The sequence below is a fragment of the Chiloscyllium plagiosum genome, unplaced genomic scaffold (genome assembly GCF_037043375.1).
Source record: "Chiloscyllium plagiosum isolate Xiang-an unplaced genomic scaffold, Cpla_swu_hap1 HiC_scaffold_25, whole genome shotgun sequence".
Taxonomy (NCBI): domain Eukaryota; kingdom Metazoa; phylum Chordata; class Chondrichthyes; order Orectolobiformes; family Hemiscylliidae; genus Chiloscyllium; species Chiloscyllium plagiosum.
In genome coordinates, this window is record NW_028270163.1 from 33,221,979 (window position 1) to 33,249,743 (window position 27,765).

Below are 27,765 nucleotides of genomic sequence, written 5' to 3' on the forward strand. Positions count from 1 at the left end.
CACAGACATTTGGTGAAATGTAATCACTTTTGGAAATACTCCATTTAGTCTCATGCTAGATGTTAGCAGAAAGACATGCAATTTATCAAACCAGTCTGATAGCATAATCTTTTACTTCCTATGAATCTGTAAATTATTCTTCTAGCCTACTGTAAGCACTGTGTTCAACATTAATAATAATTTGACCTTTGGTATCATGATCAAAATCTTATCTTTCTAAACTGGCAACACTGGCATGGATGATTGCTTTATGCTACAGACAGTTTCACATTACAGTGCAGATTGCACAGCAGTCTCCAGCAAGCACTTGGAGATTCTCAAACGTGCAGCTATCACTCCAACACCAAAATGGCTCTCAGCCTCAAATCATTACACTTGGACATCAAAGGTTCTAAGTTCTGAATCCTGGAAATCAACTCTCAAAGGTGATTGAGAAATTGAACAAAATCTTGTTCCTATAGCACAATGTGCAGCATTTTAAATGCTAATTTTTTTGAAGTGTAATATTTCCATACTGTGGAAGATCCAAAAAGAAAGCCCAAAAACAATAACAGATGTCATCAAAAAAGACACTGAAGTAAGGACTTTACCCAGAGAAAGTCCCGAAGTGTTTTTCAGTCATAATTTTCCAGATATTTGTAGATCTATGCTTACACTCGCTTGACTGATTTTGAATATAGATTATGGAACAGATACTTCCCTCCACTATATAGTGTTAATCTGTGAAATGTAGTGGCCTCACAAATGATTCAGAATAATTTTAAAGAAAACCACAACAAAGACTTATGATAAATGGGCAAATGATTGGCTACAGTTCATCATAGTTATAAATTTCCAGTTGAAGCTACTAGGTTTCTTTAAACTGCAGTCTTATGGCACATGTACTTTCTACAAAAGCCAAATGATAACAAGATTGTTATAAAAGTAACACTAATATTACGAGGATGTAAACACTTACAGGCAAGATAAAAATAGGCCAGAGTACCCAGAGTATATAGCAAAGCAATCACACCAGAGAAGCAATTCTGGTCTCCCTCCTATGTTGTGAAACTTGAAATGGTTCAGACAGGATTTACAACTGGCACCACCCCCCACCTTTTCCTCCGTTACATCGATGACTGTATCGGCGCTGCCTCGTGCTCCCATGAGGAGGTTGAACAGTTCATCCACTTTACCAACACCTTCCACCCCGACCTCAAATTCACCTGGACCATCTCAGACTCCTCCCTCCTCTTCCTAGACCTTTCCATTCTATCTCGGGCGACCGTATCAACACGGACATTAACTATAAACCGACCGACTCCCACAGCTACCTAGACTACACCTCCTCCCACCCTGCCCCCTGTAAAAACGCCATTCCATATTCCCAATTCCTTCGTCTCCACCGCATCTGCTCCCAGGAGGACTAGTTCCAAAACCGTACAACCCAGATGGCCTCCTTCTTCAAGGATCGCAATTTCCCCCCAGACGTGGTCGACGATGCCCTCCACCAGCATCTCTTCCACTTCCTGCCCCTCCAACCGCCACCAGGACAGAACCCCACTGGTCCTCACCTACCACCCCACCAACCTCCATATACATCGTAACATCCGCCGTCATTTCCACCACCTCCAAACGGACCCCACCACCAGGGATATATTTCCCTCCCCTCCCCTAACAGCGTTCCGAAAAGACCACTCCCTCCGTGACTCCCTCGTCAGGTCTACACCCCCCACCAACCCAACCTCCACTCCCGGCACCTTCCCCTGCAACCGCAAGAAATGCAAAACTTGCGCCCACACTTCCCCCCCTTACTTCCCTCCAAGGCCCCAAGGGATACTTCCATATCCACCACAAATTCACCTGCACCTCCACACACCATCTATTGCATCCGCTGCACCTGATGTGGCCTCCTCTATATTGGGGAGACAGGCCACCTACTGGCGGAACGTTTCAGAGAACACCTCTGGACACCCGGACCAACCAACCCAACCACCCCATGGCTCAACACTTCAACTCCCCCTCCCACTCCACCAAGGACATGCAGGTCCTTGGACTCCTCCATCGCCAGACCATAGCAGCATGACAGTTGGAGGAAGAGCGCCTCATCTTCCACCTAGGAACCCTCCAACTACAAGGGATGAACTCAGATTTCTCCAGTTTCCTCATTTCCCCTCCCCCCACCTTGACTCAGTCAAATCCCTCGAACTCAGCACCGCCTTCCTAACCTGCAATTTTCTTCCTGACCTCTCCGCCCCCACCCTACTCCGGCCTATCACCCCTCCCCCAAGTCCCTCCTCCCTACCTTTTATCTTAGCCTGCTGGACACACTTTCCTCATTCCTGAAGAAGGGCTTATGCCCGAAACGTCGATTCTCCTGTTCCTTGGATGCTACCTGACCTGCTGCGCTTTTCCAGCAACACATTTTCAGCTCTGATCTCCAGCATCTGCAGTCCTCACTTTCTCCTTTACAAAGATGTTGCCAGGATTGGAGAGTTTGAGCTAAAGGGAGAGGCCAAATAGGCTGGCGCTGTTTTCCCGAAAGTGGCGGAGGATGAAGGGTAAATATAGAGAGGTTTATAAAATCATGAGGGGCGTGGAAAGGGTGAATAGACAAGGTCTTTTCCCTGGGGTAGGGGAGCCCAGATGAGAGGGAATAGGTTTAGGGTGAGAGGGGAAAGATTTAAAAGAGACCTAAGGGGCAACCTTTTCATGCAGAGGGTGATCCGTGTATGGAATCAGCTGCCTGAGGAAGTGGTGGGGATGGGCACAATTCCAACATTTAAAAGGCATCTGGATGAGTATATGAATGGGAAGGGTTTAGAGGGATATGGGCCAACTACTGTCGGATGGGACTAGATACATTTAGGATATCTGGTCGGCATGGACGAGTTGGACTGAAGGGTCGGTTTCCATGCTGTACATCTTGGTGACTCTATGACTTATAGTTGGGGATTGGAAAAGGCAAAGGTAGATCATGTTAGCATTGTAAGACATCTTATCAAGATGGTTGGAACAGACAGAATGTAACAGAAGCTATCATTTGCTTCCTGAACTCTTCTCCTCCCTATGCATTCTCTGAACAACAGCTTCCCCACTGTCAAGCCCTGAGGTCTCAAATGTTACTGGGCCTCATTATTCAAACAGCAGTCTACATCTCACTACACATTATAGGGAAATAATACACTCTATACAGATTACAACATGACCAGCACACAACTGAACTGAAGACCAGAATCAAAGTTATTGATTTCAATAAGACACAAAATTATGTTTGAACAGCAGATGATATATATTTTAGTCACTCACTTGTTGTCCTTATTCAGTTCATTCTGCCATTGCAAATGTCCAGTCTTCAGCACACTGTCATACCAGATAATGAGACTATGGGGAACAGCTTGCTGCATCCTAGCACGGAAGTAACTAAGAAAGTCTGGCACATTCTTTACTGCATTAGGCTGCATTAAAATAAAGAGAAAGACACATTATTTGCATGTGACATGGGATGCAACCTGTAAATGTTATTTGTTTGGCTTCTTTGGAAATTACAGCTCTCGGATTCTAATCTGTGTATCTGGCCCATGAGCGTTCCTAGATCCATTACATTTCTTCCTGGAGGAGTACAGTGAGGTATTTGTCTACGTCACAAATGGCTTCAAAAGACTTCTTCCCACGCGTCTGAATTTCAAAGTTTCAACTGAAGAATTTAAAATGACACAAGGTTCTGGAAAGTTGAAAAAAAGAAAAGATCTTACACTTGGTAAACCAGTGGCAAGAGCCAATAATTTACAATTTTCACTAAGACAGTTTGCTGCCACTGTGTAGGACCAAGCTCTGTGGTTCTAACAAGGTCAAGAATTGAGCAGAGGTAGCTCATAGCACAGACAGAAATCCTTCTATGGTAACCATGGAGCTGCTGCTTTCCAGAGTACAAGTTGCAGTTCTGTTAAAATAAATCTGCTTGATAATGCAGAACAAAAGATGTATTCTCTTCTCACTGGCTGTCTTGGGGCTATGCAGTAAACCTTTTGTTCCAACGTCAGCCACAGCCACACTGCCAGTAGCATCATTATGAGGCCTGACAATGTAAATGCTAAGGGGATATCATGGGCAAGACACAGATCAGAAGGCTTAGTCTCAGAACATGACCATCCTAGACATAGAGTCAAAGAGATGTATAGCACAGAAACAGACCCCTAAGTCCAACTCGTCCATGCCAACCAGATATCCCAACCTAATCTAGTCCCACTTGCTAACACTTGACCCATATCCCTCCAAACCCATCCTATTCATATACCCATCCAGATGCCTTTTAAATGTTGCAATTGTACCAGCCTCCACCACTTCCGCTGGCAGCTCATTCCATACATGCACTACCATCTGCATAAAAACGTTGCCCCTTAGGTCTCTTTTATATCTTTCCCCTCTCACCCTAAACCTATGCCCTCTAGTTCTGGACTCCCCCACCCCCAGGGAAAAGACCTTGTTTATTTACCTATCCATGCCCCTCGTGATTTTATAAACCTCTGTAAGGTTTATAAACCTCAGGCTCCAACATTCCAGGGAAAACAGCCCCAGCCTATTCAACCTCTTCCTGTAGCTCAAATCCTCCAACCCTGGCAACATGCTTGGGAATCTTTTCTAAACATTTTCAAGTGTGACAACATCTTTCCAATAAGAAGGAGACCAGAGCTGCATGCAATATTCTAAAAGTGGCCTTACCAAGGTCCTATACAGCCACAACATGACCTCCCAACTCCTGTACTCAATACTCTGACCAGTAAAGGAAAGCATACCAAATGCCTTCTTCACTGTCTGATCTACCTGCGACTCCACTTTCAAGGAGCCATGAACCTGCACTCCAAGGTCTCTTTGTTCAGCAACACTCCCTAGGACCTTACCATTAAGTGTATAAATCCTGCTAAGATTTGCTTTCCCACAATGCAACACCTCGCATTTATCTAAATTAAACTCCATCTGCCACTCCTCGGACCATTGGCCCATCTGATCAAGATCCCATTGTAATCTGAGGTAACCTTCTTCGCTGCCCACTACACCTCCAATTTTGGTGTCATCTGCAAACTTACTAACTATACCTCCTACGTTCACATCCAAATCATTTATAGAAATGATGAAAAGGACCCAGCACCGATTCTTGTGGCATTCCACTGGTCACAGGCCTCCAGTCTGAAAAACAACCTTCCACCACCACCCTCTGTCTTCTACCTTTGAGCCAGTTCTGTATCCAAATGGATAGTTCTCCCTGTATTCCATGAGATCTAAACTTGCTGACCAGTCTCCCATGGGGAACTTTATCGAACGCCATTCTGAAGTCCATATAGATCACGTCCACCACTCTGCCTTCATCAATCCCTTTCATTAGTTATTCAAAAAACTCAATCAAATTTGTGAGACATGATTTTCCATGCACAAAGCCATGTTGACTATACCTAATATGTGTTGACTATACCTAATATGCCTTTCCAAATATGTGTAAATCCTGTTCCACAGGATTCCTTCCAACAACTTGCCCACCACCGACATCAAGCTCACTGGTCTATAGTTCCCTGGTTTGTCCTTACTACTCTTCTTAAACAGTGGCACCACATTTGCCAACCTCCAGTCTTCCGGCACCTCACCTGTGACTATTGCTAATACAAATATCTCAGCAAGAGGCCCAGCAATCACTTCTCTAGCTTCCCACAGAGTTCTAGGGTACACCTTATCAGGTCCTGAGGATTTATCCACTTGTATGTGTTTCAAGACATTCAGCACTTCCTCCTCTGTAATATGGACATTTTTCAAGATGTCACCATCTATTTCCCCATATTTTATATCTTGAATATCCTTTACCACTGTAAATATTGATGCAAAATACTCATTTAGTATCTCCCCCATCTCCTGCGGCTCCACACAAAGGCTACCTTGGTGATCTTTGAGGGGCCCTATTCTCTCCGTAGTTACCCTTTTGTCCTTAATGTATTTGTAAAAACCCTTTGGATTCTCCTTAACCCTATCTGTCAAAGCTATCTCATGTCCCCTTTTTGCCCTCCTGATTTCTCTTAAAGTATACTCCTACTACCTTTATATTCTAAGGATTCACTCGATCTATCCTGTCAATACATGATATATGCCTCCTTCTTTTTCTCAACCACACCCCTCAATTTCTCTAGTTCTTAAGAGATGAAGAGTAATTTCTTCTTTCAGAGGGTTCAGAGTCTTTGGAACTTCTTGCCATAGAGACGCTGTAGGAGCAGTCTATTTTTAAGACTGGGTTGATAGATTCTTGACCTTTAGGGGGAAAGAGAGTTACCAGGAAAGTGGACATGAGGAATGTTGGATCAGCCATGATCCTACTGAATGGGAGAGCAGGCTTGAGGGACCAATTGGTATACTCCTGTTCCTATTTCTTATGGTCTTTTCTAAGCGTGAGTCTCACTGTTCTTCCTGCATGAAGTGGACAAAGCAGTCATTGGAATGGTGTGTTAAAAAGATATCCAAGTTCCAGGAGGACATGTTCTCTTCAAAGTATTTTCTCAGTCTTTATCCTGATGCAAACTCTAACACCGCTGACCCATTTTCTCAAGATTCAAGCTTCCTGTGTGATCATTGCTATCTATAATGTCTTGGAGAAGTTTCATGCATTGTATCAGAATCCCAACTTTGGATGAATCTGCATGCTAATCAGCATCCAACAAACGTCAGAATGCATACCACAGGCATCTGCAGCATTTGCAACCAGTAATGGCATTTCCTGCGGTAAGGTACCCTCAGGCAGGCTATTTATTCACCTCTCCAAGGTCTGCTTTCGCTCTAAATTACAATTGCTATGGACTCAGACAATAGATTCCCGACTTCTCACTATTCAGGAGTGTTTCCAATTAGGCAAGAGCACCATGACTTTTAAAATAAATGAGGTACTAGTGAATAATCAATGTTGAGCTGACTGTGGCACAGTTGTTAAAACAAAATCTCTGGTTGTTAAATTGTAATTGTGTCCTCTGTACCCCTCTGTGTAAAGATTTTAGTCATAGCTCTTATGGTTGTCAATGTGATTGGAGGCTCCATTTGATATCTACTTAATCAGTGGTTTTATGATATTGGAGCACATTACAAGAACACCAGTCACCAGACTGAATGACAATCACAAACTTCATGCGTACAGCTCATGCCGACTGGAATCACTAATGTTGTAAAACCCAACTAGAGTTCAAGATTGCCTTTAGATTGGAGAAAGTTGCAAATAGGAAGACTCTGAGCAGCTTACAATGTTATACAGTATAGTATCATAACCAGCAGGGTTATTGCAATTAATTTAAATGCGCAACAAATGAAACTAGGATCAGAATGATTGTTCAAAAGATGTAAAAATAAAATATTGATACTGCACATTCCCAACTGACTCAATTCCCCTCCTGCTTCCTTTTGTATTGATCTCCCCCATTATCTAGAACTTCTTACCAATAGGGTCAGTCTTTGAATTGAGAAGTTAAGTGAAATCGCTGATGAAATCACATAACCATAACATACAAATTTATTGACTATAAAATATGGGAGCAGAATTAGGCCATTTGGCCCATCAAGTCTGCTCCACCAATTAATTACAGGTAATATGTTTCTCACTCTCATTCCTCTGCCTTCTCCCTGTTACACTTGATCCCCTTATTAATCAAGAACCTATGTTAAATACACTCAATGTCGTGGTCTCCTCAGCCCTCTGCAGCTATGGGTTCCACAGATTAAACACCCTCTGACTGAAAACATTCTTCCTCATCTCAGTTCTAGAATGTTATCCCTTCACTCTGAGGCTGTGCCCTCAGGTCATAGTCTCTCCTACTGGTGAAAACGTCTTCTCCACATCTACTCGACCCAGGCCTCTCAGTATCTTGTAAGTTTCAATCAAAGCCCCTCTCATCCTTTTTAACTCTGTTGAGTACAGACCCAGAATCCTCATATATCAAGCCTTTCATCCCTGGAATTATTCTTGTAAATCTCCTCTGGACCCTCGCTAACACCATACATCCTTCCTTAGATACTGGGACCAAAACTGCTCACAATATTCCAAATGCAATCTGAACAGAGCCTTAGACAGCCTCAGCAGTACATCCTTGCTTTTGTATTCTAGCTGTCTAGAAATGAATGCTAACATTGCAGTTGCCTTAACTGCCAAATGAACGTGAATTAAGACTCCTAAATCCCTTTGTGCTTCTGATTTCCAAGGCCTTTCCCCATTTAGAAAGTGCCTCTATTCTTCCTACCAAAGTGCATGACCTCACACTTTCCCACACTGTATTCTATCTGTCACTTCTTTGCCCACTCTTCTGGCCTGCCCCAGTCTGTCTGCAGCCTCTCTGCTTCCTCAACACTACCAGTCCCTGCACCTATCTTTGTGTCATCTATAAATTTAGCCACAATGGCTCTCGGTTCCTTCAACCAATTTGTGAATGTATAACGTAATAATTGTGGTCCCATCACTCACCCCTGTAGAACTCCACTCATCACCAGCTGCCATCTTGAAAAAGAACCCATTATCCCTCCAACCCCACTCTCTGTCTTCTGCCAGTCAATCAATCCTCTATCCATGCCAGTCCCTTGCCTATACCACCATGGGCTCTTATCTTATTTATCAGCCTCCTGTGCCGCTCAAGCCTGCTCTCAATTACACCTGATTGCACCTTCAAATACACACTCCTACCCTGATAACCTTTCACCCCTTGCTTTAAAAGAATCTAGTTACCTCTGCCAATTCAAATCCTCTGCTTCTACCCTACTGAAGGAAAACCCTGCGATTAACCCTGCACACCTTTGGATTGTGGGAGGAAACCTGAGCACCCGGAGGAAACCCCAGCAAACACGGGGAGAACATGCAAACTCCACACAGACAGTCACCTGAGGCTGGAATCGAACCCAGGTCCCTGGCACTGTGAGGCAGCAGTGTTAACCACTGAGCTACCGTGCTGCCCCGATTCTATTTACAACTTATATAAATTGTAAATAGAATTATAGAATTCTTACAATGCGGAAACAGGCCTGTCGGCCCAACAAGTCCACACCAACCCTCCAGAGAGTAACCTACCCAGACCTATCCCCTTATCCTGTTATGCTACATTTACCCCTGACTAATGTACCTAACCTACACATCCCTGAACACTATGGGCAATTTAGCATGACCAAGTCACCTAACCTGCACATCTATGGATTGTGGGAGGAAACCGGAGCACCTGGAGGAAACCCCCAATGACAGGGGGAGAACATGCAAACTCCACGCAGACAGTCGCCCGAGACTGGAATCAAACCCGGGTCCCTGGCATTGCAAGGCAGCAGTGCTAACCACTGAGCCACCGTGTCACCACCAGTGCACTGGAATTTCCTAAGTGTTCAGTCAAAGAGAGATTAAAATCAAGTAGATGACTCAATATCCTGAAAGAATTTCAACAGTGCATCACTGCAGGAAGGAACAAGACAGAAACTAAATTAACATTTTATCGGATCATTAGCACACAGCTGTTTTGCAGTTCGCATACTCCATGTCGACAGCAGCTCCAAATGAAATGCAAGGATCATTTATTGATAATAATATGATACTTCTAGTTAAATAATGTTAAGAGGAAAATGAATGAACTTTTTTTAAAATCAACCCCCCATTTTAACTTCTGAACACAATTTCTTGGCGTTGAGACTGGGCAGGAAGCCTGCTCTCAATCTGCTTACCCAGTTGCACAACAGCCACCATCTGAAAGGATGAGTCATTTCTTTTTTTCCCTGCTTCCGGCCCTCACGCCATGACCACTTCGTCTTGGTCCCATCGGAAAATGTAAACGGTCCACATTCAGCAACTTTCAGCTCATCAGAAATTCTCCCAATGATATTCTACAGCATATTCCTGTTTCTCTGCATTAAAATCCTTTCCCTTGTTTCCATATGCCATTGTGGCTTTGATCCTCACCATCTCCGAAACCTGTTCCAGCCCTACAACTCCCTCCCCACACACCTGGAACATTGTTGTGGCTCCTGTTCTGGTGTCATGTCCTGGCCTCACTTCATTCCACCCTTCAGTTTGTTATTCCTCAGTCACTGAGACCTCAATCTCTGAAATTCCATCCATAAATCTGTCCATTACCTTCACATAACTTCCTTAAAACTGACATTTTTGACAAAATTTTACCTCTTTAAAAACCCCCTCTGTTGCTTAGCATCCTTTTCTACATTAAAGGCACTATGTAAATGATTGATGTAATGGTTGATGTAAACTCACACTGTTGAAGCAAGACCTACTGTCCAACTGCTCTCTAGTAACTTAGTTACATTTCATCACTTCTCTCGCAAAAAAGCTTACATTTCAAATACTGCAAAGACTACAGGACCCGACACCGTTCTGACAATAGGCTTATGATCCAGAACCTGCCATGCCCCAAGCCAAGCAGTGCCAGGACAGCTACAATACTGGCATCTACATGACAATGTGAAAATGTCCTCAGGCCTATCCTGTACACAAAAAGCAGGACACATCTAACCCAGCCAATTACCAGGCAAGCTACTCTCAACCATCAGCAAAGTGTCAGAAAAGGAGGGAGGGCTCAGCTGTGATTATTAAAGTTTCCAGAACAAGTATTCGGACAGACAGTATGGGAAGGCTCAGAAATCTAACTTCAGGCACAGCAGATAAGGGAACAGCTATTGGAGGGATAGGACTGAAGGTGACGTACTTAAATGTTAGCACTACAAAACAAGGTAGATAAGCTTGTGGCACAGATTGAAATTGGCAGGTACGATGTTGTGTGCATCACAGAGACATGACGCTGGGAACTAAATATCCAAGGATACTGTCGAAATGACAGGTGGGCAGAGAGGGCAGAGTTGACTTACTAGTAAGAAATTAAATGAAATCAATAGCAAGAAGCTACATAGGGCCAGAAAGTGTATAAATCGTGTGGATAGAGTTGTGGAACCGCAAAGTAAGAAAGATCCTAATGTACAGGCCTCCGACCAGCAGTTAAGATGTGGGGCAGAAAATAAATCAGGAGATAGAAAAGGCATGTAAGGAAGGCACTACCTGTGTAGCCACTACAATAATCATGAGGGACTTCAATATGCAGGTAGATTGGGGAAAAGGAGATTGGTAGTAGACCACAAGGAATTTGTGGAATGTCTACAAGATGATTTTGTTTTGGAGCAGCCTGTGGTGGAGCCCATTTGGGAACAAACATTTATGGATTTGGTAATATGTAATAGGACAGACTTAATTATGGATCTTAAGGTGAAGGAACCCCTATAGAGCAGTGGCCACATTAGGAGAGAATTCACCCTGCAGTTTGAGGTGGAAAGCTGGAATTGGATGTAACGGTATTGCAATGGAATAAAGGTAATGACAAAGACATGAGGGAGGTGACTGAAAGGGGAGCCCATCAGGAAAGATGGCAGGGGGTTTCTGGGATATTTCAGGAGGGACAGCAGGAATTCATCCCCAAAGGAAGAGAGGATAAAGCAATCATAGATGAAGTCAAGGACCGCAGAGAAGCAAATGAAAAAGCATACAATGTGGCAAAGGTTAGTGGGAAACCAGAGGATTGAGACACCTTTAAAAATCAGCAGAGGATAACTAAAAATATAATAAGGGGGATGACTATGAAATATGAGAGTAAACTAACTCTTAATTTTAAATAAGATTGCAGGAGTTCTTGTTGGATATATAAAAATGTAACAGTGGACTTTGGACTGCGGGAAAATGAGGCTGGAGCAGTAGTGATGAGGAACAAAGAAATGGCAGAGGAATTGAACAGGTACTCTGCATGAGTCTTCACGGTGGAAGATACTAGTGACATATCAGAACTTCAGGGAGTCACGGGGAAGAGGTGAGTGTCGTAGCCATCACTGAGGAGAAGATGCTAGGGAAGTTGAACGGTCTTAAAGTGAATGAGTCACCCAGAGAGGATGAACTATGCCCCAAGGTTCTGAAGGAACTCACTGAAGAGATTATAGAAGCATTGGTATAACTGTTCTGCAATTACTGGAGTCAGAGAGGGTCCCAGAAGAATGGAAAATGGTTAAAGTAACACTTTTGTTTAAGAAGGGAGGGAGGCAGAAAGCGGGAAATTATAGGCCGGTTAGCCTGACTGCAGTCATTGGTAAGATTTTAGAATCCATTATTAAGGATGTGATGGAGGAGTACATAGAAGTGCATGGCAAAATAAGGCTGAGTCAGCATAGTTTCACCAAGGGGAGATTATGGCTGACACATCTGTTAGAATTCTTTGAAGAGATACTGATCAAGTTAGACAAAGGATGGCCTATCCTGGGGGTTACCACTGACCAGAAACTAAATTGGATTCAGCTAAATAAATATTGTGGCTACTAAAGTATGTCAGAGTTTGGGAAATATGCAGTGAATAACCCCACTCTTGACTGCTCAAACTCTGTCTACCATCTCGAAATAACGAGTCAGGAGTGTGATGAATGAGTACAGATGAACACGAAACTCAACACCAGCCAGGATAAATCAGTGTGATTTAGTGAGACCCATGTCTTTACCTTCAATGTTCACTCCCTCTAGTACCAACATACAATGTAAAAGTGTGCCTGGGTTGCATATTTTTAGTGTAACTTGGCCATCACAGATTATTTTCATACAATAAGCACTGGAGCAAGCTAATAGGGTTCAGGACACCATTCTGTACAAACACTGGGCCAAAGAAACAAACTTTGAACTCTTTATTCTTTCGTTACTGTCTACTTAATATTACTGTATAATTAGCAACCAGCCAAAAGCAGATGATGGAGATCTTGTGGTATAGTAGTAACACTTCTGGCTTGGGAGCAGAGACTCCAGGTTCACATTCCACTCCAGGGCTTGATGACAATGGAAGATGTATTCATAATGTGGTCAAACCTTATTCCCAACCTGTCGATCCCTCTGATTGACTGTCAGAGTCAGTCACTTAGTGCAGCAGTGTCTCCTAGTCAGACATATTTGACATAGAGTGGTGTCTCACATGCTACAGCCTCTGGTGACAGGCTGTTGACTGTTTCAGGAAAATGTTGCTTTTGAAACAGATCTCAACTAAAACTCAGAAGTGGCAGCATTGTGTATCATCCACAAGGTGCGCAGCAGCAACTCACCTTGGCTCATTTGACAGCACCTTCCAAACCCATGACCTCTACCACCTAAAGGGCAAGGGGACCAGATACAGTATTGTGACTTGCTAATTCCCCTTCAAGCCACAGACCAACCTGACTGGATCTGCGGCACTTCTTCATTGTCATTGGGTTAAAATCCAGGAACTTCCTTTCTATCAGCTCTCTGGGTGTATGTACACAACAAGGACTGCAGCAGGTAACAGCTCACCATCACCTTCTCAAGATCAATTAAGGAAGCTCACATCTTGCAAAACAATAAATATTTTAGATTCTAAAGCCCTTGCATGTGACAATTACATTCTCCCTCTGCTCAAAGAGTGCTGTCACATCAGCATCCTTTACTAGCTCAGTAAGTGCCAACAAAATACAGATCACTTTACTCACGCTCAATTCATTTTCGATATTAACCAACCATCCATCAAACTGAAAGCAGTGGGCAATGAGTATTAGTTTATCAGCCAGTGCACGGAATGTCTCCTCATTCTCCAAGAAAGTCTCACAGATTGCAGCCCCAGCTTCCCATTCTGTGATGAATGTTCCTGAAACCAAAAACAGCTGAACACAAAATCAAAATTTTCCACCCATTAGAAATAACCTCATCTATTTTATAGAAATATCCATTGGGGAATGTCTGTAATGATATTAATTTGAGCACTAAAGCAAGCAAAAGAGCATTCTTATTCCTACATCAGGAACAGCGTGTTTCTATAAAACACTTCTTCTAAAGTCAGACTGTCATATGGGAGAGATGCCCAAGCCAGTCAACAATACTTACCAGACACAGGAGAAAAAAAAAAAGAGCTTCCAGCTCTGTGAAAGAGCCATGAAATAACTCAAAAATAGCATTCTAATTCTTGGAACATAGCAGTTAAGAAAGATTATTTCCCAGAAGAGAATAAACAAACTTCCAAAGCACTCCATCAGAAGCTTTCTGTGTCAATGAAAATCATCCAAATTGAAAATACAGAAAGTTAACCATCCCTTTTGCCATAGTGAAGCACAAATATACTTAGTTCCTAAATAAAGCATATTTACCTAGAATAGCGACACTGTGTTTATGTGCAGCGTTGGTCCAGCAGACGGGTGGGATGGTCACCATATGGTGACTGAAATATACAAAGATATCGATATATAACCAGTGGTAAAAAACAAAAGGATTCTCCTCATGCACGCCTTGTATGAACCTGAGAAGAAAGTGGCAGGTTAGGGACTTATCGCGCATAATCTCCCAGAGAAAAAGAGTGACTGGCTGATGTCCAAACAAGAGTACACACTTTAAGAATGCATTCTGTGCCATCTCTCTTTATCCATAATCAAACCAAATATAAATGATGCTGTAGTTTTCCATTATCGCTGTCCACTCACAATTCTAACATGACCTTACTTTAAATTCCTGTTTGCAGAACCCAACCAGTGGTGCCATGCAGGGCTAGAGAGAGAAATTATGGGTGCCTTTACTGCTCCTGGCCCAGGTCCCTAGACCCTCTGATCCAAACACAGTGGCCCCCTGGTGCCCTGGCCCTGGTTATTGGGCTCTGATGCACCCCTCTCTCCTGGGCCCGAACTCTCCTGAATCCAAGGCATTCACTGGGCAAAGTGCAACATTGGAACATTTGGATTTGCAACTTGCATTAATCTTCTTTATACAATCACACACTTGGAATTCGAAAATATATGAAACATAAAATCACAGTAATGTAAGGCTCCAAGGGTGAGGGAGCACTTCACAATTCGCAGCCATGTATTTGGGATTTTAACCTTTCCTGTCGTGTTTTGACTGCCATTCAGTAAACTGCTAAAGATGGGGATCGCACACCAGAAGTTAAACGATATGACAGATTCATGATAAATAAACAGCATATTGAGTGCAAAGACATTTGAAGCATTATGGCCATATCTAAAGTACTCGATTGACAAACCCTGTAACATATCAGATAAGACCTCTGTTCTTCACAAGATAGCCTGTCTCTGGGCTAAAGCTCCAAATTCGTCCAATTCAGACCTGCTGTCTTACTGGAATTCCCTACCTCACCTCCACAAGCTAATGAGACATACACTATCATGGTAAAACTTCAACCTTCCAACATTAAACCACAAAAGGAATTTGAAGTCACCTAGTTGTGTAGCTGGACAATTTCTGCTGTCAGGGATATATCCACATTTTAAAACAGCAGCTTTAGAGAAGTTCAAAAATATTTAAAGAGATCCTTTGTATGATTCGAAACCTGCCAAATCTCCAATCTCCCATCAAATAATCCTTTTCTCCAATGAGATGGCAGAGCTGTAAACATAGATTTTGTTACCTCTCAATATTTGCCACATTTTAATGCATCACACAGGTGCTGCTGCCTTAGGTGATCTGACTTTATTCAGTATGGCAAATCCAACTCATTAATGGCTTAGAAAGAGTTAAAAAGATTTCATCGCAATTCACTATGCTATAAAGTGATAATTTTAAAACAGCCACTTTTGAATCTTGGGTAAAGTCAGCACAGATTTTATTGAAAGAAGACAATGTTCGCCTAAATGCCCAGGCTAGTCCTGAAGGAGGACTATGCCTGAAACGTCAACTCTCTTGCACCTCAGATGCTGCTTCTTCCAGCACCACATTTTATCAACTCTGACTCTCCAGTATCTGCAATCCTTACTATCTCCAGGAATGCTCATCCCCTCCTGAAGAGCTTCAACACAGTTTATAATTCTCAATTTAATGTAGGGCCCCCTCTTATCTCAATCTCAATCTCAGCCTGATTTCCATGGCAACTGAACTTTCAGTATTCCCTTACCTCTGTGGGCTGTACAGCAATGGATAATTGTTACAACTTATATTTTTCACTTCCTGCAGGAACGGAAACATGCCTCATTCTTTCCGACAGTATTGGCTATATTTCCCATCATGCTTCAACAGCGTGCTCATAGCTACATTTGTCTACCCTAAGTAATTAACAAGCATTTAATTATCAATGTTAATCAATTGCCTCACTTCAAATGGATATTTTCATCTTAGTTTAATGTATAGCACATTTAAAAATTCAAATATAACTATAAATAACAACATTTCCAATTATATAAAAGCAAATGTTGAGCATTGTGCTTTAAATAATAACATAGAAATTGATGATGTTAAATCCTTAGTGACTTGATCCACATCACTATAAGTATTCCAAGTTCACCAAATTGTGTCAGAAGGCAGAATGTCGTGACACATTCCACGGTATAAAAGGCAAAACATGTGAATCATTTGTCATCATTCTTTTCCATTGAGACCTGCCTCACACTTAAAGAAAAATTGTTAAGGATATCGATCAGTAACCACGCTATCCAGAGAAAACACACCTGTCATTCAAGTAGCCACCAGCCATATCATGACAGACCAGCGTCCTTGGTCGATTACACTGCATAGGTGGCTGTCGTGGAGCGAGGGGGATGACTGCTTTGTTGAAATGCTCATCTTGAATAAAAGGCTGCCACGATTTCAGTTCCTCAAGTGATGAGATGTAAAAGCTGACTGGTGCACTGGTGTCAGGGTCGTAACAGTGGCCTGCATTCAACAAAGGACCAAAAACAATAACCAGTCTTATCTCCCATTTACACATGACACTGAACCTTAGGAAACACAGTAATGATTTAGAAAAATTCACAACAAAACCTCAAAGCCCGGATACAGCAGCAGACTGGCATGCTATCCTTGAACCACAGTTCAAATCTTAATGAGACAAGATGATAGTCTTTTCTCTCAATTGGATATAATGTCACTTCAGGGTGATTTAAACAGATTCAACATTAAAAGAAATATACACACTTAACCTTCCATGATCTTTAATTGTACATAAAATGCAGCAAGGATAATCATTCAAATATGAGAAGTTGGATAATCCATAATACAGGAAAATTCAGTCTCATCATTCTGCCACCTAAATTCTAATTATGACAGTTTCTGGTCCTCTGCTCAGAGAATACTGCCCTCAGTTATTTAGACCAGGGCCATTCTGTAATGTATACCTGAGATATGTAAGCTAGCATATAATTAATATGACCAACCACACTATCCCCCTTATTCCACTGTTCAGCTCAGTGGGACTAACCTTGCTTAGTTCCAATCTATCCAATGCCAGGCAGACTATCTCTCGTAATGATTTCTCTTCCCAATCGCAGATAATTATCTCCTGATTTCCACAAGGATTCCTCTTCCATCTGAACCCACTTACTGTTTCATCTTTCTTCCAGATAGTCATCTCTTGGCTCAATCATCCCTTGGCTCAGTGATCCCTGGCCAACCTCGCAGCTTGCATGAACATCAGTTCATGCAAAACATTGCTAAACGTATCCAATGATGCACCAAGTCCTGGTCAACTGACACTCTTGTTTTTGCTGAGTAACATCGGTTTCTCCTGCTTCAACAAGCCCAATTTTGTTATTCTCGTGTTTAAGTCATTTTATGTTTTTTGTCCCCAACTTTGCAAATTTTTCTTGCCTCTCCCTTTATCCCAGAAGCTTCAAGCTTTGACATCCCTCACCTGCACTCCACTTACCTCTCCATCTCTTCAATCATCCCTTTTAGCATTTATATCTTCTCTCCACATACAATTATTTCTGATGATGTTGCTTTGAAGCTTCCTGTGCAAATGTTCCACATTATAGGAAGTGTTCCAAGTCTTTGTAACATGTTCTTTCCAACCTAACATCATTTTACCCAGAATATACACAGAAAAGCAGGTCACAAAAACAAGCAAACCTACTCCACCATTCAGGAAGGTCGTTGCTGATCTACGGTTAGGCTCAACTCCACAAAATCCAACTCCATCAATTACCAAGGGCAGGTCAACTCAAGATGGAGGTAGAGTAGAGTTCCTGAGCCAGAGCTCTTCTGGTCCATCGGTTTCTTTTCTACTTTCTCCTCTTTTTGTTTTTCTTCTTCTTTCTTATTTTTTCTCTCAACTTACCTCCATGCCTCAGACGGACTTGACAGATTCCGGGCTGGAGGTGAAGCCCAGCGCAGACTCCCGGGCTCGAGGTAACGCCCAGAGTGACTCACTGCTTTGGAGCTGTAATGCTGAACTTTTATCTTTATTTCTTGCTGATTTATACTTAAGATTTGTACCCTGGTACCTTTGTGTCTAGCTTTATAAGAACTACAATGCTGAACTTTTAACTTTATTTCATTTTTTATAATTTAGACCTAAAACATTGTACCTAAGTATCTTTGTACCTAAGATGGTGCCGGAAATGGTGACTTTGTACACTTTCGCTGTAGTCATATATCCCTGTACTTGAATGCATGTGACAATTAACTTAATTCTAATTCTAATTCTTCACCCTCCAGCCTGTTCCCCATAAGCCACAGCATTGTTACTTTTGAAAAGTCTGAATGTATTTATGGTCAAGAAAGACAACAACTGAGCCTCTACAGTTCTGTGGCAGACTGAAATCCAAGAATTTGCAATGCTCGAAGAAGCGATTCCACCTCATTGCTGTAATTAAAATGGGAGCCTTTACTGTGAAACTGTGGCAGGTTTGTTCTATATTCATCATAACAGGAAAACGACTTTCAGCATCTACCCTAATAAGCCCCTCAGAATTCTGTGTATCTTAAAGAAAATCAAAGGCAGGCTCTATCTGTGCAGAGAGGAAAGCATTACTTTTTCGAGTTGATAACTCGAGATTTAACGAAAAAGAGAATGGTAAGGAGGAAAAAAGTAGGCAGAATCTTCCCAGACCCTGTGTGGCATGGATTATGGCTGGAAATCTGGAGAATCATGTGAGAAGTTGAGTGAGGCCTTTTTTGATGTCAAGAGCAACAAATCACAATTTTAACAGAATTCCGTACATTGAGACAAGGTTCTTACTAATGAGCAGTGAGAAGTCTATTAATGGGAATTATTACTCATTACCCCTTATTAATATCTAATCCTGCCTCATTAACAGGAAGTTTCCATTAGATAGAAACTAGATACCAGGAATTTCCAACAAGAAAGTCTGAGTAGGTACCAGGTGACTCTACCTCACATGGGGGTACATGGGATGCTGCAGGAGAGGAGGCAGGGTGACAGATAGTCACCACCACCATGGTGTTAATGGAGGGACAGTGCAGCATAATGGTGGACATCACCAAACTGTATTGATCGGAGCTCAGGGGCTAAGGAAGACAGTTAGTTCTCAGTTTGAAGTAGTGGTAGAAACATGTGGGGGTTCAGTCAGGAGGACGATCCAAGGAATGCAAGGTAGAAAGGGACATGGGGCTTTGGGGTAGGAGAGGGACGCCTGACCACCAGGATGAGCCCAATATTCATGATGTCCAATGTGATGTGCATTGCCTTCTCTAATCTTTCTATTGCCAATTGTAGCTTATGAATGGAAAATTGCTGCTAGCGTGCCTGAAGTGGGCAGAGTCACTGTCTACTTACAGTCATAGAGATGTACAACAAGGAGACAGACCATTTGGTCCATCTCATCCACGCTGACCAGATATCCTAAATAAACCTAGTCCCATTTGCCAGCATCTAGCCCATATCCCTCTAAACCCTTCCTATTCATATAACCATTCAGATGCCTTTTAAATGTTGTAATTGTACCAGCCTCCACCACTTCCTCTGGCAGCTCATTCCATACACACACCACCCTCTGCATGAAAAGATTGCCCCTTAGATGTCTTTTACAGCTTTTCACTGTCATGTTAAACCTATGCTTTCTAGTTTAGGACTCCCCACCCTGAGGAAAAGGCATTGTCTACTTACCCTATCCATGCCTCTCATGATTTTATCAACCCCGATAAGGTCATCCCTCAGCCTCCGCGCTCTAGGGAAAATAGCCCCAGCCTAATCAGCCTCTCCCTATAGCTCAAACCTTTCAACTCCAATAACATCCTTGTAAATCTTTTCTGAACTCTTTGAAGTTTCACAACATCCTTCCTATTGCAGGGAGACCTGAATTACATGCAATATTCCAAAAGTGGCCTAACCAATGTCCTGTACAGCCACAACACGGCTTTCCAACCCCTGTACTCAATGCTTTGACCAATAAGCAATTTCTGGCCAAAGATGCAGGTTTCAGTTCTGTGAAACATGTCCTTCAAGGGGCATTTGCATTAATAATACACCAGAAGAATGCAGATTCACATCATTTGCAATCGTATCATTGTGCATGTGAAATACAGGCAGTGTCCCAGTGTGTGAGGTCCACTGTTTCTCATAAACAATGTCGACCATGTCATTGGTCCTTGCAGTTTGTAGATGGACATTTCTGTGAGGCAGAAGTAATCAGTGACAGTCTTAAAAGGGGCTCCTCTGGGCCACAATGCGCATAGAACTAATGTCAGACATTATAGTGTACACAGTAGTATGGAACTGACACTCTCTATACCTGAACTGTAAGTATAATTTATGATTAGATTAGATTCCCTACAGTGTGGAAACTGGCCCTTCGGCCCAACCAGTCCACACCGACCCTCTGAAAAGTAACCCACCCAGACCCACTTCCCTCTGACTAATGCCCCTATCACTATGGGCAATTTAGCATGGCCAATTCACCTGACCTGCATATAGAGTCATAGAGTCATAGAGATGTACAGCATGGAAACAGACCCTTCGGTCCAAACCGTCCATGCCGACCAGATATCCCAACCCAATCTCGTCCCACCTGCCAGCACCCGGCCCATATCCCTCCAAACCTTTTCTATTCATATACCCATCCATCTTTGGACTGTGGGAGGAAACCGGAGCACCCGGAGGAAACCCACGCAGACATGGGGAGAATGTGCAGACTCCATACAGACAGTTGCCCGAGGCTGGGATTGAACCTGGGTCCCTGGTGTCATGAGGCAGTAGTGCTAACCACTGAGCCACTGTGCCATCATGCCAGCTATATGTCATGAGAAGCAGTGGATCGTGGTTGCTATGGAAACACATTAACAGTAAAGGACAATTCCAGCTTGCCAGCATTTGACTGGGTCACAGCCAAGATTCAACGATACTACTAGCACCAGGGATAACAACATGTAAATGCCCTGACAGTACCAAATTCTTGGTAGTGGTAGCATCAGGCTAACATCAGATGAGAGGAGCTCCATCAATGTGTGGTAGGTAGTTCATGAGGCGGTTTTGCAAGAATAGTGTGAAAAAACTCATCGGCCCTCATGAAGAGAAACCCTCCATGAAACTTAATGAAAATGATACCAAGCCAAAGTATGATACTATTCAACATGGTAAGAACCCTAATGTCTGTAAGGTCCCTCAGTGAAAGATGAGGAGCTATTCTTTAACCTTACACTGAGGTTACTTGGAACAATGTTGGTGACAGAGGGCAAAGAGGCCAGAAGGAGAGCAAGATGGAGAATAAAAATGGCAGGCAACTGGAAACTCAAATCATCTATACAGTCCGAACTGAGATGCTCAGAGAAGCAACAACTCAATCAAAGTGGTTTCCTTTGCACCCAACGTAAAGAAGAATACAATTACTAGTTTAAAATAAACTTAGTTAAAAAAAAAATCACACAACACCAGATTATAGTCCAACTGGTTTATGTGGAAGCACTAACTTTCGGAGCATTGCTGCTTCATCAGGTAGTTGACGATCTGATGAAGGAGCAGCGCTCCAAAAGCTAGTGCTTCCAAATAAATCTGTTGGACTATAACCTGGTGTTGTGTGATTTTTAACTTTATACACCCCAATCCAACACCGGCGTCTCCAAATCACAAAATAAACGTGGATATTCTGGGTGGATCTTGATTCAAACAATTCATTTTCTACATCTTGAACAATAATGAGATATTTGAGAGCATTTCAAAAAATCATTTTATACCCCACAGCATAAAAAAATTGGCATTACAGCTTGGAAGGAAATAAAAGGTTCCCTCATTCCCTCAATGCTTCAAAACAAAACGTGTCATATCTCCAGTCGGTTCTGAGTGATAAAGGCTCACAACAAATACAATAGTGAAACATTTTCAAAAACCAACATTTGATGCATGTAAAATTACTGGCTACTTTGCCTGCAGTCTCACCGACTGTGTTCGCTATAGTTATATGTACTCACCAAGCAGCTGAGGTGCGTCGTACTGAACTGTGTGATCAACTTGATGCTCCACTGGATGAGCTTGATTAACAGCGACACTACAAAACAGACATTAATGCAAGTCAACATTTAATCCTGTAATAATGTGTAATGTATTTAAAACAGTAGAGAATCAAATGTGGTAGTCAAATAAAAAACAAATGCCCAACTACTTTGCAGTTAAACAGTGAGTATAATTAAGTTGCATGTGACATCACTAAGAGAAGACAACAGAGTTGTTAGGAGAACAAAAACCTCCCCAAGCATGTTCAAATTGTAACAGAGAAGTTTCAGCAAGATGTTTCTTGAACTCAGCAGCAGATATTTTCCCTCAACTGTCATCCCTTTTTTAAAAAAATTATATCAGACAATAGTTTACAATATCAGCATTAAACATGCAGAACTAAATTACAGTGACACAAATTAACATTACACAGTGTTAAAAATCACACAACACCAGGTTATAGTCCAACAGGTTTAATTGGAAGCACACTAGTTTTCGGAGCGACGCTCCTGCATCAGGTGATTGTCCTTCCTGATGCAGGAGCGTCGCTCCGAAAGCTAGTGTGCTTCCAATTAAACCTGTTGGACTATAACCTGGTGTTGTGCGATTTTTAACTTTGTACACCCCAGTCCAACACCGGCATCTCCAAATCATAACATTACAGTGTGCACCAGCATCTGTGTTGCAAAGTTAAATACAACCTAACTATTAATACAAGGTGACAAGAAAGGTTCAAAATTGAATTCTCATTCTACACTGCATCATCAATCTTGCTTGGATTGGTTTTTAAGAAGAACTGCAATTGCTAGCGAGAAAAGGAGTTATTTGGACCCAATTGCAAAATGCGAGGATGTTGTTGCCAAGGAAAAGCAGGGCTGATTTTAGCGATGTTGCCAACACACTTGCTCACAAAGAAAGAGTGGTCATTTGGTTAGGACACCAGAGGGCAGTATTATCTCAGGAAATTTACTCAAGGACATCACAGGAGAAGCGGTGCGTGGAATAGCAAGGTTTCATTTTCGAAAATAGAATGGCCTGGGCCTACAGTACAAAATCACAGTATAATTAAAAGTGATTAATTACTGGTTTCCACAATATATATGGAGTTTCAAACAGAAACCATCTGTCGAAATTTTATGACAGGCTTTTGGACATGTGAACATCTTGACTACTCGTTATAAGATTTAGTTCCTGCTGGTTTTCTAGAGACTTTACTGCTGATGACGGTGAGTTGCTGGTGCTGTTTTAGAATAACAGAATACCATGTAAAATATACCACCCAATTATTAAAAACCCTGTTTCGGATCTGCATTTCCGAACATCTTAAGTTTTTTTTTGTTGTTGCGATTTTCTGCTAACATTTACCATTGTGAGTCGCTACACCAATCTTTCAACAAGTTTCATTGTAAGAGGGGAGCCTGAGCAACAGGCATGACAGAAATAGGTACAGTGGGGCGAGAAATGAATGGGAAGTGGAGAGGATATGCAAACAAAAGGCAAAACGTTTTATAACGTTTTATAATTCAGATTCATGGGCTGAAGCAGAGATGCTCATATCCACTGTAACACCTGGGCGGTTTGCCCATTCCGTGTACTCACTCATTGCTGTTCATGTTCTTCCTGCTGTCACCTGCAGTCAATGTGCCGCTCTCTGCCTGATCCTCTGCTGCTGCCTTCCCCCCAGATTCAGAATCAGACAGGAACCTCTTCCTTTTACTTTTCTCCATCTCCCGCAACACAAACTGTCGTGTTACCAATTCTAACGGCAGCTCTTTGAGCACAAGTTACACCAAACAACCTCGAAACGCGTTTGTTTACAGCGGGCCCGATGGAAGAGCTGCCCTGATTGAAGTCTGCTCCAAGTGGAATCAGCAAAAGACTAACTTTAGAGTCTGCTTATGGGTGGGGATTTAGCGGCAAGCGCTGTTTGTACCACTGTTCAAACCTTTTGTCACTTTCTGACCTTGCACTGTACTAAGACCCGAACTCTGCAGTTACAGCCAAACTCAGTGATCTCAATCACTCGCTCCCTCTGCTGTTTCCGCAGCCAGCCCCTGATCAAGGGGATTTAAATAACGTGCATGGGCAGGGATGATCTCGCAAACACACCAGAATCGGCAGCAATTTGCACGAGTCGCTGGGTCAAAATCCAGGATACTGCTATTTTCGGGACAGTACACTTCTTTTCCAAAAAAAGAGCTTTTTGTTGATTGTTAGTCATGAGGTGAGAAAGCATTGGGCGGGGGCAAAAAGGCTTGGAGTCACGCAGAGGGTGGTACGGGTATGGAATGAGCTGCCAGAGGATGTGTTGGAGGCTGGTACGATTGCAACATTTAAGAGGCATTTGGATGGGTATATGAATAGAAAGGGTTTGGAGCGATATGGGCCGGGTGCTGGCAGGTGGGACGAGATTGGGTTGGGATATCTGGTCGGCATGGACGGATTGGACTGAAGGGTCTGTTTCCATGCTGTACTCTATGACTGATGGTGAAGAATCAGCTCATCATCTGATAAAGAAACTCTCCCATTTCTGTTCAGTTTTAGACACTTCAGATGATCAATGGGAGACATTTGGGGGAAAGAGTAGGTGAAGATGACAGACCTTATGAGAAAATGTCCAGCCATATGTTTATTCAGAGTTGTAAGTTGCAAGTTTCTGAATTCCTCCTTTGGTGCTTTCAAAGATAATTATTATGCATTCACTTTTTCAGCAGTTAAATTACCAATTTAACAAGTACGGTTTTCCCTTGTAGCAAGATTCAACATAGACTTCATTATCTAAATCTGGTAACTTACAGTTTATGGAATTTATACACTTTTCCAGATTATAAACTCACAAATACAGCACAGCTGTGCTCTGTTTCAGATTATTGTTGTTGGATCTTAGAGTCATAGAGTCATAGAGATGTACAGCTTGGAAACAGACCGTTCGGTCCAACCCATCCATGCCGACCAGATATCCCAATCCAATCTAGTCCCACCTGCCAGCACTTGGCCCATATCCCTCCAAACCCTTCCTATTCATAAACCCATCCAAATGCCTCTTAAATGTTGCAATTGTACCAGCTTCCACCACATCCTCTGGCAGCTCATTCCATACATGTACCATACTCTGTGTGAAAATGTTGCCCCTTAGGTCTCTTTTATATCTTTCCCCTCTCACCCTAAACCTATGCCCTCTAGTTCTGGATTCCCCCACCCCAGGGAAAAGACATTACCTATTTACCCTATCCATGCCCCGCATAATTTTGAAAACCTCTATAAGGTCACCCCTCAGCCTCCGACGCTAGAGGGAAAACAGCCACAGCCTGTTCAGCCTCTCCCTATAGCTCAAATCCTCCAACCCTGGCAACATCCTTGTAAATCTTTTCTGAACCCTTTCAAGTTTCACAACATCCTTCTGATAGGAAGGAGGCCAGAATTGCACACAATATTCCAACAGTGGCCTAACCAATGTCCCGTACAGCCACAACATGACCTCCCAACTCCTGTACTCAATACTCTGACCAATAAAGGAAAGCATACCAAACGCCTTCTTCACTAGCCTATCTACCTGCGACTCCACTTTCATGGAGCTATGAACCTGCACTCCAATGTCTCTTTGTTCAGCAACACTCCCTCGGACCTTACCATTAAGTGTATAAGTCCTGCTAAGATTTGCTTTCCCAAAATGCAGCACCTTGCATTTATCTGAATTAAACTCCATCTGCCACTTTTTAGCCCATTGACCCATCTGGTCAAGATCCTGTTGTAATCTGAGATAACCCTTCGATGTCCACTATATCTCCAATTTTGGTGTCATCTGCAAACTTACTAACTGTACCTCTTATGCTCACATCAAATAATTTATGTAAATGACAAAAAGTAGAGGACCCAGCACCAATTCTTGTGGCATTCCACTGGTCACAGGCCTCCAGTCTGAAAAGCAACCCTCCACCACCATCCTCTGTCTTCTACCTTTGAGCCAGTTCTGTGTCCAAACGGCTAGTTCTCCCTGTATTCCGTGAGATCTAACCTTGCTCATCAGTCTCCCATGGGGAACCTTGTTGAACGCCTTACTGAAGTTCATATAGATCACATCTACCACTCTACTATCAATCCTCTTTGTTACTTCCTCAAAAAACTCAATCTAGTTTGTGAGAAATGATTTCCCACGGACAAAACCATGTTGACTATCCCTAATAAGTCCTTGTCTTTCCAAATACATGTACATCCTGTCCCTCAGGATTCCCTCCAACAACTTGCCCACCACTGACATCAGGCTCACTGGTCTATAGGTCCCTGGATTGTCCTTACCACCCTTCTTAAACAGTGGCACCATGTTAGCCAACCCCCCAGTCGTCCGGCACCTCACCTGAGACTATCAATGATACAAATATCTCAGCAAGAGGCTCAGCAATCATTTCTCTAGCTTCCCACAGAGTTCTAGGGTACATCTTATCAGGTCCTGGGGATTTATCCACTTTTATGCGTTTCAAGACGTCCAGCACTTCCTCTCTGTAATATGGACATTTTGCAAGATGTCACCATCTATTTCCCTACTGTCTATATCATCCATATCCTTTTGCACAGTAAATACTGATGCAAAATACTCATTTAGTATCTCCCCCATTTTCTGTGTTCCACACAAAGGCCGCCTTGCTGATCTTTGAGGGGCCCTATTCTCTCCCTCGTTACACTTTTGTCCTTAATGTATTTGTAAAATCTCTTTGGATTCTCCTTAAACTATCAAGCTATCTCATGTCCCCTTTTTGCCCTCCTGATTTCCCTCTTAAATATACTGCTACTTCCTTTATACTCTTCTAAGGATTCACCTGATCTAGCCTGTCTATACCTTACATATGCTTCCTTCTTTTTCTTAACCAAACCCTCCCTCAATGCCATTAGGATGACAAATACTGCATCACCAATGATACACATATCAATTAATTGTTTTACAATTCTAATTTCCAACACTTAATAGGTAGAGTAGCTGTTGATTTTGTCACATGCTTTCAAACAAACTGCAACTATTACAGCACTTGTTGAAAGACCTGCAAGTTTGAACAGATCCTAGGCATGAGATTTTTAGTCTTTACCTTCAGAGTTGGTTGTTTGCATCTTTGCTTTGCTTATTTTTTAGAGAAGAATCACAATCATTACAGTACAGAAGGAAGCCTTATGGCCAATGGTTCTGGGACCATCTGACTTTGTACCAAATTCCTACCTTTTCCATGTAATCCTGTACATCGTTTCTGTTTAAATAATCATGCAATGTCCCTTTGAACATGTCAACTGAAACAACCTACTTCCAAAAGATTTCTCGGCAGTGAATTACAGATATCCTAACTAATTCTTTTTCTCCCCTCACATTTATTATTTAAGAAAACACTTTAAAACTGTACCCTCTTCTTGGTCCTGTTTTATGTAAACAGTGGCAGAGAAGTGGCAGATGGAGTTTAATTTAGATAAATGCGAGATGCTGCATTTTGGGGAAAGTAAATCTTAACAGGATTTATATACTTAAAGGTAAGGTTCTAGACCACTGTTGGAATATTGCGTGCAATTCTGGTCTCCTTCCTATCAGAAGGATGTTGTGAAACTTGAAAGGATTCAGAAA

General features: G+C 42.4%; 1 protein-coding gene across 2 annotated transcripts in view; it reads right to left on the reverse strand.

Moving 5' to 3' along the window:
* engase (endo-beta-N-acetylglucosaminidase) overlaps window positions 1-24,154 on the reverse strand; it is a 62,355-nt gene extending 38,201 nt beyond the window's left edge. Inside the window, exons 1-6 of one of the 2 annotated variants that reach the window (XM_088000587.1) lie at window positions 23,766-24,154; window positions 22,145-22,221; window positions 16,450-16,654; window positions 14,149-14,297; window positions 13,498-13,652; window positions 3,289-3,437 (exon numbers count right to left, since the gene is read on the reverse strand). In XM_088000587.1, the coding sequence (XP_087856713.1) occupies window positions 3,289-3,437; window positions 13,498-13,652; window positions 14,149-14,297; window positions 16,450-16,654; window positions 22,145-22,221; window positions 23,766-23,893 (863 nt within the window). In that variant the 5' untranslated portion in view covers window positions 23,894-24,154. The remainder of the gene's footprint in view (window positions 1-3,288; window positions 3,438-13,497; window positions 13,653-14,148; window positions 14,298-16,449; window positions 16,655-22,144; window positions 22,222-23,765) is intronic. The other variant, XM_043714672.2, reaches the window with a different exon arrangement.
* Between the last annotated feature and the right edge of the window lie 3,611 nt (window positions 24,155-27,765).